General features: G+C 56.3%; 1 protein-coding gene across 2 annotated transcripts in view; it reads right to left on the reverse strand.

The window, feature by feature from the left end:
* Nucleotides 1-15520, reverse strand: part of ZNF423 (zinc finger protein 423) — a 337698-nt gene that overhangs the window by 11844 nt on the left and 310334 nt on the right. For both annotated transcript variants that reach the window (XM_056137117.1, XM_056137118.1), the window contains 2 exons: nt 13637-13768; nt 12074-12189 (listed from right to left, as the gene is read on the reverse strand). In XM_056137117.1, coding sequence (XP_055993092.1) covers nt 12074-12189; nt 13637-13768 — 248 coding nt within the window. The remainder of the gene's footprint in view (nt 1-12073; nt 12190-13636; nt 13769-15520) is intronic.

Consider the following 15520-nt stretch of genomic DNA (forward strand, 5'->3'; position numbering starts at 1 on the left):
AAAACAACGAGGCCCCGACCCCAAAGCCATGGCCTGCCCTGGATGCTGCCGCCACTGGGAGCCCGTGTGGCCCCAGTGCTCTGCGCAGGTCTCGCTCGGCCAGGCTGTACTTGGTTTGTCTGCACTTCAGAAGCCGAGCAAACGGGGAACGTTCGTTATTGACACAGCAAAATTAATTTCTGCCATCTCCTCGCTCGGAGAGTGCTGACGTACGGACTGGCGCGCCTGAAATGCCAACTTGCATTTCTCATCATTAATTTCCTCCTAAATGTCATTAGTAATTGTTCCTGCTCGACCAGAGCGCGGCCCAGGTTTCCGCAGAGAGCACACCCGCTTCCGAATCTCCCGGCCGGAGGGGGTCATGCACCCCCCCCCAAACACACACACACACACGCACAAGCACACCAGACCCTGATACGCTACCCGAGGTCGGCAGCCCCATGTCCAACAGCGGGGAAGAACGGATTCCCGTGCTTTACACCAACGGGGTCAACAGAGGCCGCGCCATGGGTCAGGGCCAGCCTGAGGAAGCCGGGCCCAGCCTCGGCCTGACACGCGTAACAGGGAGAGAACTTCAGTGCTGGCTTCAGAGTCTGGTCGAGAGGACAGCAGGACTATGATGCTGAGTGCGCCATGGGCACTGCTGACAGATCTGGTGACATCCCAGAGGGCCTCCATCCACCAAAGTGGGACAGTAACAGCGACCCTCCTCCCACGAGCCCCACGCCCCCTTGAAGCCCGCCTGCAGGCACTATGTCCCACTTTACACACCCGTCCCCATTCTCTGGGTGAGAACAGTGAACCAGCAGGGAGGTCACAGCCCAGGATCACAAGAACCAGCTCTGAACGTGCCCCCTTCTGCCCCTCAAGGCCACACCCAGCCAGGAGTAAACCAGGCTTACTCCTTGCTCTGTACTCAGGGGTCACCCCTGGCTGAGTCTGTGGGGCCGTGAGTGGTGCCAGGGATTGAACTGGCATCAGCACCTTTCCTAGGTCTCTGGTCGGTCACTTTTCTCAGTGAACAGGAGGGCAGGGCTTTGTATGGTGGCAGCCATTGCACCCAAAGCTCTTAGTGCTGTCGTTTCTCAGAAACTGAAGGCATCTGGTCCCAGCCAGGTCACGGGCCGGCATGGGGCTGGGCTCGCATGCACACGACAGCCACCACTGAGGGTTCCTGGAGCTCCCCTGCGCCCATCTGTCACCATGGCATGCTGCCCCTCTAAAGTTGGTTTGGCCCCCTGCCCTAGGGCATGAATGACAGGCTCTGACGGGCAGATGGACAGCCTGAGGCCGATTTCAAACGCCTGGAGCTGGGTGTCAGGGGAGCTCCCCTGTGTCCAGTCCCCACCTGGGCGTCCACACACTTCAGTTGCTCAGACAGGCAGAGCCCCAGGGTGTGCGAGGGCCCCGATCACAGCTGGGCTATGCTCCCCATACTCCTCTCTGAACTCAGCCTGGGCAGCTGCAGCTCACCCACCAACCTCTCAAGGCCCTAGAGGGAGGCATGATGGCCAAACCCCCACCCCCAACACACACACACACACACACACACACACACACACACACACACAGAGTTCTACAACAAGGACACAGACGCCAACGTCAGTTGCGTGCTTTGCATCTCAAGGAGCCATGCAGCCCCGGGAGCCTCAGTTTACCCATCCATGACAGAGAGATCATGGGATCCCCTGAAAAGTCCCCTTGGGAAGGGATGGTGCCAGGCTGCCAGCAAACACTCAGCCACGCTGTCTGGATTTTACTCCGGAGGACAATGAACAAATCAGCACACCCCACACCCCCTCCCAACCCTCCACCAGCCTGGATTCCCGTAGTGCTGGATGCCCGTGGTGGTGGCAGTGGTCAGAGAGGCTGACAGTGAAGAGGAAGGAAGGCTCAGCTGCTCAGGAGTAAAGAAGTAAGAGCAGACAAAGGGTACCTGCAGGAAAACAGGGGCTAGGAGGACTGGTCAGTGGTTGGAACTAACCACAAGTGTGTGTATGTGTGTGTGGGGGGTGCGCTGAGGGTAGGTAGGATAGAGAAGAGACTGCTATGACAATAATAGCTTGGAATGATCATGCTGGACAAGAGCTAAGGGTTAAAAGTAGGTAAGGGATATTCTGGATAACCTTTCAGTATCAATTTTGCAAATCACGGTGCCCAAAAGGAGAGAGAGAGAGAGAGTGTGAGAGAGAGAGAGAGAGAGAAGTACCTACCATAGAGTTAGGAAGGGGGTGGTGGGTTGGGGGTGATGGGAGGGACACTGGTGCTGAGAAATGTACACTGATGGAGGGATGGTTTTGGAATACTCTATGACTGAAATCCAATCATAAACAGCTTTGTAAAAAGAAATGAATAAATAAATAAGGGCACCTGGAGACAGTCGGGGCCCAGCCCCCTCCTGGAACGTGCTTTGGGGGCGGTGTTGGGAGCAGAGGGTGCTCTGTGTTCTATGACATGTGGCATGTTTGCTACGGGGCTAGGTCCTGAAAGCATTCCCCTGAGGTCTGACTCCATGGAGACTCTGAGAACGGCCACCCTGGTCAACAGCATCGTGACTGTGACCTGGGTGCCCACTGGCATCTGGGTCTCTAGGGATGAAGCTTCCAGGGCTCCCGGGCACCTATATGCACCGGGCTCACAGTAGGCACCCAGCAAATCTTGTCTGCCAACTCTGAAGCTCATCGAAGCATGAGCTTGTATGAGGTCCATACCTCGTAGGAGGTCCAGACACCATGTCCATGCGTGAGAACCACGTGTGAGGTAACGCATGACCTATGTAGAAGGCCACACATTAGGTCTGTGCATGAGGTCCACACATGACACACGGAGGTGATGCAGTCCCCACATTCATGCATGAAGAGCATTGCATGAGGGCCACACATGACCTCTGCAGGAGGCCCGAGCACCACTTCCACACGGGGTGGACAGTGGTAACAAGCCAATGAAAGACCCAAAAGCCAGTGGGCACCCAGGTCACGGTCACGATGCTGTTGACCAGGGTGGCTGTGCTCAAAGTCTCCGTGGAGTCAGACCTCAGGAGAATGCTTTCAAGACCTCGCCAGCCCTGATTCCCACCCCCTTGGCTCCACCAGAAAGGAGCTGTCAGGACTCTCATCCACAGAGGGGCAGAGGGACCAACTCGAGGCCATGGTGCTGCAGTTCCGTAGCTGCGCTGGGTTGAAGCCAGGCTTTCCTTCCCTCGGTGTGGGCACAGCACTGCCAGCCCACGCTGCCAGGTTGGTTCAGCAGGGCTGACCTCTGGTGTCCCGTCCCAGCGGGGAAAGCGGGGAAATAGGAACTGAAATGTGCCACTGCCGTCACCCCCAGAAAGCGCTCTTCATCTTCACAAACTCCTGAAGCAGAAAGTCTCAGGCCATTCTAAAGATGTGAAGACGGAGGGCGGAGAGGCACCAATGTCTGTAATAAGACGTTCGGGGGAGGGAACAACCTGGACCAAACTTCAGATAAAAATCCAGGCACCGGGAACCACAACCGAGTGTCCCCAAGCACCTCCCATTGCGGGCGGGGTGGTTCTCCCGGCAGAGGTGCTGGCTGCCGTGGGCTGACTTTCGAGGAAGTCAGAGGAAGATGCTGCTATCACAGAAAGCGCAGCCAAGGAGTCAAATGCTAAGTATGTGCCTAGAGCACTTTCAATGTTTAATTATTATTAGTTATAATTATCTGCCTGGATCTGACAGCAGCAGTGCAGAGAGAGGCAAGGAAACCAACTCCTCAGTTACTCATCTTGTAAGGACCAGGAATATTTCTAACACGTGCCAGACATCTGCAGCCACAAATGACCTTTTCTGACTTTTCTCTGTTGTCTTTTTTTTTTTTTAATTTTCCTGCTTTCTAGGAGCAAAAAAAAAAAAAAGAAGTATGGTACATGTGCTGGCTGGCTGTGTGGGTGTGTGTGTGATGGATGAGTGGATGGATGAATGGAAGGATGGGTGGGTGGACAGATAACAAACACAGCCTTCATCCTTCAAACATTCAAATTTAAATAGGAAGTCGGGTGTAGACCTAGTTGTCACCATCTCTACTGAGAATGGAATAAGGGGCGATAACCTGGATTGCAGAAGCCACAAGAAGGTCGGGGAGGGCTTCCTGGAGTTTGAGAAAAGGCTACTTGAGTTGGGCCTAGAAGAAAGACTAACTCTGATACTCTGGGTGTTCCTGCCGGAAACGCGAAGCTGAGGAGGAGGAGGGGAGAGGGCGCTGCTGTGGGTCACCCTCTCAAGCTGCCCTCTCTGTTCCTTGAAATCTGGGTTTGCCCACACTTGTAACCCAACTCTTCTCTCTTCTGGAGGATTCCAGCTCACCCATGACCAACTCCTTCTCGGCATCCAGCACTCCAGTGAGATGACAGTTCTTCCTAATGAGTCGATGAGATTTTTCATCTAGTCTTTTTACACACGCACACACACACACACACATACACCTCCATCATAATATTTTATGTCTTTAAAACCCCACAAATTGGGGGGGGGGGAGTGCCAGAAAAAAAATCTTTTGACGGGTTGAGTGCATGGTTTGCAGGCAAGAGGCTCAAAGTTTGATCCCTGGCATCGCACGGTCCCTCAAGCACAGTCAGGAATAGCCCCTAAGTACTGCAGGGTGTGGCCCCCAAACCCAAACAAATCCCACATCAAATCCCAGGATCTGAAATGGTCTCACTCCAAGCTACTGGCTCTGATTTGGAGTCTACTGTAGACTGACCCAGCCAAGGATTGTCACCAACCCAGAGATGCAGTTCCTGCCCCACCCCCACCCCCCGCTGGGTTCCCACCCCGATAAGCTATTTAGGAGATGCTTGTTCAATGGAAATGGAGAGACAGACTAAGCCCCCGTGTTCTCAATGACAGGGCTGGAGCATGCTCGGGTAGCAGAGAGAGCACTTGCCTTACGTTCTGTCGACTCATGTTTGATCCCCAGCACCCTACATGGTCCTCTGGGCCCCACCAGGAGTGATCCCCGAGTGCAGAGTCGGGAGTTACCCCTAAGCACAGCCAGAAGTGGCCCCCCCACCCCCTCCAAAAAAAAAGGATGGGAAAGCTGGGTCCCTGGGGGGCTCCCCCCATGGCTCTGATTCTCACACCCTCCCCCTGGCTGGTTCCAGGATCCAGCCCAGCAGGGTCCAGCTCGCCCCAGTAGTAGGGCTCCAGGTTGCTTGTTAGAATACCTCACTCTGCTTTTAATCAATTGTAATCATTTAGCTGAAGCAGCATGATGAGGCGCACACAAGCAAACAGCGTGAGCTAATCCTTTCAACGTGCTGCGCAGCGCCGGGCTGGCCGCTTGGCCGCCGCCGTGGGCCCCGGCTCAGGAAGCTCTTGCCAGGCCCCTGGCTTTGTCAGTGAGGGCGCCAGGCAGGCACGCCCCGGCCTCGTCCCCGAGGTCGGCACCAGCTTCATCCCAGCTAGCTCTTGGCAAAGGGCCAGGTAGACACACCAATCTCCTGGCTGGACCTGACCCCGCTCCCTCCTGCCTAGCCTGCAACAAAGGGGTGCAGCAGGTACCCCGTCTAGCACAGAGCACGGGGTCCAGCAGCTGCCGACGGACCTGGTGCTCCTGCACGTGCCCACCTGTGAGCAGGAATCTCAGCATCCCCCCCACTCAACCTCTGTCACTGCCACTTGCCCCTTGTGCTACCTGCTTGGCCCAACTACCCAACTACGAAAATAGTTCCTGGGTCCCCCGACACGAGGGCTTTTTATAGTTCGGCACTGCAGGCCTCATTTAAATCTATTAGCTCATATAAATGGCAATTCTCCGAAACCACGGAGGGCTCCTGTTTGCCTTGCTGGCGAAGACAATTTGGCTTTGCATGTGGCACTGCCATTTGCAAATGGACCCAAAGCTCTCCGGAGTCCCGGTTTCCCTGTCTCTGAGTGGGCGTCGGGGGCGAGGGGGCTGTTTCCTGTGGCAGCGGCAGCAGTGGGAGATATGAGCCCCAAGGCGGAACCGGCCAGGGTGGGGACTGTTAGAACCAAGTCTTGTCTCCCCAGGGGTGGTGATGGTGAGGGCCTTGTCCACTGCATGGAGCCCAGCTCTGTGGGCTGGTAACGGACTTCGTCTCCTCCGACCTTCCTGGTGACAAGGCTTGCAGAAGGAGACGTTGGCACCAGGGTGCACAGTGTCTGTGGACAGCATGTCCTTGGGGGTCCAAAGACAGCTGGGCTAGGCGGGCAGAGTCTACTTCCCCTCGGGGCAGCTGAGCCCTGGGAAAGTCCAGAAAGGGCCCCAGGTCTTTGTCTGCTGAGGGCGGCCCTGACATTTTCAGGGTCTGCAGTTGAGAGCCATTTCTCACGCTACCCAATCAAATGTGTGCATGGAGCCTAGGGGAAACTGGGCATGGACCCTGATGTGTGGGAATGCTGAGAGTGGCAGGCTCCGAGCCCCAAGATCCTCCACCCCGCCTCACTGCGCCAGGCTGACTGGGCTCCAGGGCCAGTCTCCTGGGCCCGGGCACTCTGGTGCCACCGCAGGAAGGACCATATCTTGTGCTCAAACTCAGGCCAGAAACCACTGCAAGTCTGTGGGAGAAGTCCCCACAGCCACCTGATGCTCAATGGCTAGTGCTCATTATATGTTCAAATGTTACAACTTTTGGTGCCATAAGTGATAATGGTAAGGTGGCATGGTAAGGTGCTACACTAACTCCAGGTGGCATCACCGAACTTTGCCAGCCACTGTGCAAAGGACTCTGTCACACAAGCACATAGCAGGTGTGGTCAGGAAGTGGCTGCAGGCTGGAAGATTGTTCTCACAGACAGTGCTCCATGGTGCTCCAGAACAGTGCTCTGCATGCAGACCTCTGCCCACAACAGACTTATTGCCTTCCATTTTTGCCACGAGGAAGACACATTTTCCTGTGTGGTGCCGAGGCGTCCCCCAGCTCCGTGCATCCCATCCCCTGCTGGTCTGTGCCATGGAGCCCGCCCCAAGGGTCAGATGGTGTCCCCGAGCACAACTGCCGACTCCTGAATTGGGATCCTGCAAACACTGCCTGTTACCCACGGCTACTATTGGGGGGCGCAGGGGACAGCTGGGTACTCTCGGGTGCTGGCACTGCTGGACCCCACACACAAAGTCCCCTCTACCAAGATACCTAGGGTGTCTGTCACAGCAGCAAGGACCGGAGAGTGGAAGGCCACGGTCTTCCTGGGCCCGGGTGTGGAGAACAGGCATACAGTGCCCCAGACCCGGGGGGAGGCAGGGTCCCTGCCTGGGTCAGGGCTGCTGAGATGCATGTGTCCTCACAACTCACAGCCCTGCCTCGAGCCCACTCCTGAGCCCCGCTTATTCAGTGTTAAGACCCCGCGGCCAGAGCCTGCCCCGGCGTGCAGAAAGCTGGGGACCCCCAGAAGCACACTGAAAAGCCCCTTCTCCCATGAGCTTAAGGCACTGGTAGGCAACTGTCCCACACTTTCCCCAAAGCCCCTGCCTAAAGAGCCCCCCAAAGTTTCCTTGGTGTGAGACCAGTCCCCCCCCCAGCACACCACCTGGGAAACCCAGGTTGGGGTGTGCATTGAAGCAACCCCGCTTTAGTCCCCAGATTTCTCCCTCCCTCCTCCAGAACGTGTTGACAGCTGCTGTCGGCACCCACATCTCCGCATGTTCCAGCAAACCATGCTTCCGGAGTGTGCTCTTTCAGCAGTGCTCTTCCAGTAAACCAAGATCCCGTAGAGTGCTCTTCCAGTAGTGCTCTTCCAGCAAACCAATCTTCTGGAGTCCACTGTCTCTCACAGGCTGGGGCAGCCCCACTACCAAGTAGGGGTTCCCCTGTCACCCACTCTCCAGGGTTAGGATGATCGAGGGGGGAGTATCCAGCTTGGGGTCCTTTTCACAAAGCCGCTACCAGGATTGGCGTGGCATGGTGTGGCCTCCTGAGAAAGGGGCCCTCGTTTCCGCCCGTGGTCCTGCCTCTCTGCACTCCCAGCACCAGCTCCTCTGAGGTCCCCCCAGCACGAAGCGGGTCCCATCTGGGTTTCAGTAGCTGTAAGGGGGAGGGGGTGCGGGGGTGGGGCACTGCGCCTTGTGCCGACCGACGCAGGTCAGTGCTTCTGTTGGCTTCACAGGTTATGTGTCACGCGTTGGCTCCTTTTTGTCAGCTGGTTTTTCCTCTTCCTCACCGCTCAATGAGTCTGGAGGGCTATAAACCTCTTTTTGTTTTTTTAAATATGGGGTTTCCAAATATTTTCTCTCAGTTTGTGGCTTTTCACTCCCTGAACGGTCTTTCGAATGCTTCTTTGGCTTTGACTCAGGCTCTCGATCAGCTCATCTCTCTCCCCTGCTAGCCCCTGCTGACCCCTGCACATTGCCGTCCACCTGCCGCACTATGGCCAGACATGCCTTCTGCAACTGCAGTAATGTAGCTAACACGTACGGGCCTCAGGGCCTTTGCACATGCACTCCCACACACCTCTCCATTCCATGCCACCTGCTTGGAGGACGCTCCCTGTCACACTCGTCCTGCAGCACCCAGCATCACCCCCATTGGCCTTGAGCGCTGCAGCTTTCAGCCTTTGACTCCTGCAGACCAGGCAAAGAAAGGCACAGCTCCAGCTGGGGAAGTGATTTCTCTGCACATAGTGAACCCTCCTTAGCTCCAAACAAACAGATGGCAAAGCTCAACTTCCTCTCCTGCCCCTGTTGCCTAAGGTTGTAGAAGCAGATCTACGGGCGAGATCGATCTAGTTAGCAGGGCCACACCTATGCAAATAATGGCTTTCACTCTATAACCTGAAGCGCATGGGTAAGTCAGGGGGACTCAGACCCGACAGACTGGTGTCTGCTCCTGCTCCTGAGAGGAGCCTTGGGAGAAAGGTTCATCCTCTGATCTCTCTACCCCGAAGGTTCCACGCCCCCTCGTGACCTCGGCACCCACAGTTCATGCCCCCTCGTGACCTCGGCACCCATAGTCATGGCCCCTTGTTACCGCTGAACCCGCGTATCACCCCCAAGACTTTTGCACTCACAGATCACCCCCATGGCTTCTTTCATTATGAAATATACCTTCACAGTTACTCAAATGACATACGTACACATTAAACTAATAACAACTCAAACAATCAAACATCACATTTGATGTACTTTCTCATGATTTTTAAGTGTCAATGCATTGGTTATGTATCTGTTTCCAAAACAGTGATGAACTGGATATTAAACATTTCAATGAACCTCTTCAAAAAAAAAGCTATACCCATAGTTTAGATCTCCACGATCAGATCCCCCACGACCTCTGTACTTGCAGTGAGATTTCCATCCAAGGCGAGAACAAGCTTAATTCCGAAAGCTGGAAGCCCTGGCGCTTGTTTCTCAAACCTCTGGGCCCAGGGACGTGAACGGAGCCCACCTAAGCTTTCCCGTGTCCCGCATATGCTCCGCGAGGGGCATCAGGCCCCAGGAGCCAAGCCACCCCAAGCCCTCGAGGGCCCCCGTCTCCGAGAGTGCGACCCAATATCCCACATGTCACCCCAGAGAAACACCGCTCTTGCCTTCCAGCCCCAACTTCGGCACAATGACAAGGGAAACTTCAGTGGTGAAAAACTCTCCTCTCCAATGCCGGAAAATTGCTATTCAGGTTACTTAACGAAAGCCATTATTTGCATACATTTGGCTTTGCTACAACACTTCTACATCTAAATGCTCTGTAATTAAAATCATTAATTGTAGAAAATAGTGACTCATTAGGGCTGTAATTTTATGAGGTTCTCGGCATCTCAGGATGCGCCTCGAGGCCGGGTGACCCAGGAAGCAGTATGTTCTGGCCGACCTTCTGTGCAGCCCAAGGTGAATGAGTGGTGAAGGGGGCCTGGCGGTGCCCCCAGCTCTCACCGTGAGTCTGGCCTATGGCACCAGCAAGGCCGAGCTGGGCCAGTCCCCAAGCAGCCTGGTGGCTGTTCTGGGAAGAGCTAGCTGCAAAGCCCTGTCAGAGAGGAGTCTGTTCCTCGACAAGGGACAATGCTCTCCAGAGGTGCAGAGGCTGGAGTGAAGTACATCATGGTTTGTATGCACTGGTGGGTCTGAAAGAGGCCTGTCATGTGCACTATGAAAAGCTTGAGTCCGTGGATTCAGGGCCTTTGGGGCCAGACAGAAAAGGCGGGCAGGGGGCAGTGAGGGGAGGCCCACCCCACCCCAGCGCCCAAAGCAGAGTGGGAGCAGCTCTCTGACCCCCACTAAAGGAGCACACTTGTTGTGGGCAGCAGGGACAGAGAATGGGGTGCAGGGAGGCCATGTGGAAGCAGCACCCCTCCTCTCTCTGGGCCTGAGGTCCAGACTGTCACCTGTTTCGATGTGACCAGGGCTCTAAGACTGACATGGGCTTAGGAGGCTGCCTGAAGCACAGAAGGAAACAGGCTTTTTCCCAGGAGCCTCAGGGAGTGCTGGCTCTTTAGGGCAGGCGGGGACCCCTGCTGCTGCTGGGACGCCCCCGTCCCCCGAATTCTGTTCTCATTGCCTTGGAGCAGGACAGCCTCTGCCTACACCAGGCACCAGGCGACAGGACACGGTGCCAGGCCTCATCCCAATGGAGTGTGCAATGCGGAGGGCACAGAGCTTTGCACATAAGGCTCGTGGGCATCTCTGGAGGCAGAACTAGCCCAGCGGGCAAGGCGGTGAGAGCCCCCAAGTCTCAGGGCTGAAAAATCGCCTGTTCCCCACTATTTCCAGCAGGCAACCTCTGGAAAGGGGTGCAACCACCTGTCGTGCTGTGCCGGGACAGAAAACGCGGGGGGCCTTACCTGCGAGAGTTGGAAGCCCTAGCTAGCACTTACCCGTAGCAAGTGAGGTGTGCCCCAGTGAACAAGCCCAGCTCTGTCCCTCCCCGCCACTGCCTCTGTAGGAAGCCAGAGCTCTAGACTGGCTGTCAGTACAGAGCGGCACCCGCGCAGGCTCAACCCGGGGCATTAGGTGTGATATGGAGATAGGGTGTGTGAGGGTCTTGTGTGTTCCTGTGAGGGCGGGCCTGTGCACATGCGTTCCTGTGGGGTGGGGCCTTTGCTCATGGTGTTCCTATGGGGGCGGGGCCCATGCACATGCCTTCCTAGGGGGCTGGGCCTTCGTTCCTGGTGTTCTTGTGGGGGTGGAGCCAGTGCACAAGCATTCCTGTGGGGGCGGGGCCTATACACACGTGTTCCTTCGGGGCGGGGTCTGTGCACATGTGTTCCTGTGAGGGCGGGGCCTGTGCACACTGTGGGCTCTGTGCTTCCAGGGTGGCCCTGCTCAGGGGCAGCAGAATTTCTTTGGGGCTGAGGTCTCCTCCAGGGTGTTCTCTGGGCGGCTGGCTCTTTGGAAACAAAGTATCTCTGTGCGTCTCTGTGTAGAAACTGAGGTGCAGGGTGCACGGAAGATTTTCTTTGCTAGTGTCCACATGCAGGGTTGGGAGATGTTTGAGAGCATACATGCCTCAGGGTCCTCAGGGCAGAGGCTGCTCATGGAAGATCACCCCGGCAGCCCCGCTCTCTGGGGAGCCACACCCAGTTGGGGTTAGGGCTTACACCTGGCAGTCAGCTCAGGGGTATTTGGTGGCGAGGATCAAACAGGGGTCAGCCACATGCAAGGCACGTGCCTTGGCCCCTGTACTCTCTCTGGCCCCTGGCCGCCTCCTGAGACCCCCTTAGCTGTTAACAGGCCTTGCAGGTGGGCCTCTGGTGGGCACGACCACTAGATTTCAGAGGGCACACCTGCCCCAGGATCATCAGTGGGTACCCTTCCTCAGAATTGGGTCCCACCGGGTACTTGCTGCTCACTTCTCTGGCCTTTCTGGACTTGGTGGGAGCCTCACAGGGACTACCACCTACTGCGGCGGCAGCTCATCTTGAGTCTAACCAAGTAAGGGACACCGGGGGGAGGGGGGAGTGAGGGGAGGACATATCACAGGCCCCTGGGCTTCTGCACACACGCCCCAGCCCAGAGGCCAGGTCGCAGCTTCCGTCCCAGCTCAAGTACGGCCCCTTCTGCTCTGCCAGTGAGCTGGTGCCGAAGCAAAGATCCCCACCCCCACCTGCATGCGGCTTCACCCCAGACCTCCAGGGCCAAGGGCGAGCTGAGGAGTGGATGAGGCACTCACCTGCAGCTCGGTCTGGAAAAAGAACTTCTGCGGGCACTGCGAGCAGTCGTAGATCTTGTCCTCCTGCCCATGCACGGCGAAGATGTGCTGCTGCAGCTTGTTGGCCTGGACGAAGACTGCATAGAGCCACGGGGTCAGGATCATGGGTCAGGGGTCATAGGGTCATGGGGTCAGGGCCACAGCGCCAGGGCCACCACCCCGGGGACACCAACCCTCCCCGCCTACAGTAGTGGATCCTGGTAGCATGGCCACAATTGTCCAGATGAGGGGCCACTGGGAGCAATATTGGTACCTACTAGAGGAGGGTCCAGTGCACTAAGCTCTGCCACTTGGGGTAAGTCACTTAACCTCTCTGGTCTTCCTTGCCCCTAAAATGGGGATCACCAAAGAACAGGGCCCACTGAGTTCGAGGAGGATCAAATGGGCCAATATTGCAAAAGCACGTAAAAGATGGCCAACCCCATAAACAGTCCAATGACGGCTCCCTCAGGACCAGCACCGGTGCTGTCATTCCCCTTCCGCCGGGGTCTGCCTGAGTCCCTGAGTCACCAGTCCTTCTCAGAGAGATGGGCACAGTTCTCCCCAACGTGCAGCAGAGCAAACTGAGGCATTGGGCAGGTGAGACACTTGGCGCTCCCCTCCCCCACCCACCCCAGCAGCTCCCGGGGCAGGCGACAGTGTGGAGATTTTAATGCGGTGACTTGGTACTGACTCGGGGCAGGGGCTGGGTAGACACGTGGGATGCATCTTGCTGAGGTGGTGGTGGGCAGCCTCAGACCCCACTCTCTGTCCCATGTCCTGCACTGCCAGACAGGGGAGTGGGGCTGCAGGCCAGCCCCCCGCCCCCTGAGCCTGCAGAGTGCAGCAGTGAACAGACGGGGTCCTGAGACTGAGGGGCTCTCGCTTTCCCACAGCGGAGCCCCCCGAAGCTCCATGTCTGGGAGATGGCAGCGCCAGAGACCCCCCCCCCCCCGCCCATCCCCACCAACGCCCGCGCCAGGCGCCCTCCCCAGGGTGGGATCCCCGGGGTGGCAGATGGCAAGTGTCGGGGGAGACGGGGCGAGGAGGAGGCCAGGGCCCACCCCCCTCCACGCACACCGGCTGCCATCTGGGTGGCGGGAGGGAGGGAGACTCGCCTTGGGCTGGGACAGCCGCTCGCCTGGGCTGGCAGCCAGTCTGGGGGCCTGGCCGGCAGATCTGCCCTTGACCCTTCTAGCCCGGAGCACCAATGGAGCCGCCAGGGTGGAGGGAGAGCCACGAGGGGTACAAGGGAGAGCCCTAGGGCTGCTGGGCAGAGGGGACCCAGCTGGTCTGAAGAAAGAGTGACAGGGAGGGCAGGGCTGGGAAAGGGGTCACCCCCCACTGGGAGAGGAGAGAAGAAGAGAGAAGAGGAGAGGAGAGGGGAGGGGCCCTCCCACAGACAATGGGCGGCTGAGGCCCAGGACATCCCTCAGGAGGGAAGGCCAGGCCTGGCCAGGCCCACAAAGGACAGCGGGCTCACAGGCTGGGCTCCTTGCCCCCTCCCCAAGCACTCCCCAGTGGGCATGGGGCAGGGCGCCTTACCTGTGAAGCACACCGGGCACTTGAAGGTGCCGCCCATGCCCTCGAAGCTGTGCTCGATGAGGTGGCAGAGGAGCTTGGCCGGGGAGTCAAACGTCTGGTTGCACAGCTTACACTCGTGGTTGATGCCTTCCTCTGCAAGGAGAGCAGCGCCAGTCAGAGCCAGGCTGGGGGGTGCGGGGTGGGGGTGTTGGGGGCCCACAATGCCAAGACCCAGCCTAGAGTAGATGCTCGCACACCCCAAAGGCGCCCGGCTGCACCCAGCTGACTCAGGATGGTGTCACTGCTGGGATTCCTCCTGTGACGTGGGGCTCATGAGCTGGAGTGATAGCACAGCGGTAGGGCGTTTGCCTTGCACGCAGCCAACATGGCCGACCCGAGTTCAATTCCTCCGCCCCTCTCGGAGAGCCTGGCAAGCTACCGAGAGTATCTCGCCCGCACGGCAAAGCCTGGCAAGCTACCCGTGATGTACACGATATGACAAATACAGTAACAACAAAGTCTCATAATGGAGACATTACTGGGCCCGCTCGAGAAAATCGACGAACAACGGGAGGACAGTGACAGTGGGAAGTTCCCAGGGAGCTCCGTGTGGGAAAGGGCTTTACCTCCCACCCCATGGGCTATCTGCTGAGCAGATAGTGCCAGCCAGGTGTTGGGTATTAACCCTAGTGCTTTAGGCTTCATCAGTGAATTGCCCCTTTCCTCCCCGAGGAGAAGCTTACAGTGCTCTTGTGAGCCCTCCTCACCCACCAGGTTTATTTTTAACCTTTTCTCTGTGCTTTTCCTCTCACTGTTACATCCCTCACATCGATCTTGGTTACTTCTAAGTCAAAACTTCTGGTGATTCTGGACTTTGTAATTGTAGTAAATGGCTTGCTTTTCTAGTTCCCCTCTAACTTTTCGTATTTTACTACAGAGCAATGTTCTTTGCGTAGACACAGAAAGACTGTTAACGCCATGCTCCTAATATTTGGGAGCTGATTGACTCTGATACACAGCTACTCCTGGGCATCCATCATAATTACCTGACTCGGGCTTCAGTTATCACAGTTCCCAACATCCCACAAAGGGAGATCCTGACGTGGGACTGGGATGGACCCGGGGTGAGTGGCAAGACTAACTGGGCATCAAAATGGGACAGTCTAGAAAGCATAAAAATGCAGTCTTTTTAAAAATTTTATTGAATCACCATGAGATAGTTATAAGCTTTCATGTTTGGGTTACAATCACACAATGATCAAACACCCATCTCTCCACCAGTGCACGTTCCCCACCACCAATATCCCCGGTATACCCCCCTCCCCCCTTCCCCACCCTCCCCCTGCCTCCGTGGCAGACAATATTTCCCATATTCTCTCTCTACTTCGGGGCATTATGGTTTGCAATACAGACACTGAGAGGTTATCGTTTTTGGTCCTTTATCTACTTTCAGCTGAAACAATATAACATGAGGCTGACTCCTAAGGATAGTAGATACCCGGGACAGGAAGATTGCTCCATAGCTGGAAGCCTGCCTCATGAGCAAAGGGGAGAAGACAGCTGGAATAGAGAAGGGATCACTAAAAATGCAGTCTTGACGCAAGCCTTTATGACTTGAGAGACAGGACACCCACAGGGAAGAAAGAGCTAAACTGGCCTGAGGGCTTAGTCTGGGATTTACGGTAAAAGGCTTGCTTGTCCTTGGAACCCAGAGAACCAAGTTTTGGAATCTGTACCTCTTACTGCGTTTATACAAATAACTCAAGTATTAAATAAGAAGTAAACTTAATTGTTTAATATATACAACTTAAAGGGAAAGAAAAAAGCAATATAGATGTCCCTGGGAGACAGAGTGTCTCCTTGAGTTCATCTCCCCAAGAGAATTGCCTCTACTGGAATGCTTTA

The sequence above is a fragment of the Sorex fumeus genome, unplaced genomic scaffold (genome assembly GCF_029834395.1).
Source record: "Sorex fumeus unplaced genomic scaffold, SorFum_2.1 ptg000122l, whole genome shotgun sequence".
Lineage (NCBI taxonomy): Eukaryota > Metazoa > Chordata > Mammalia > Eulipotyphla > Soricidae > Sorex > Sorex fumeus.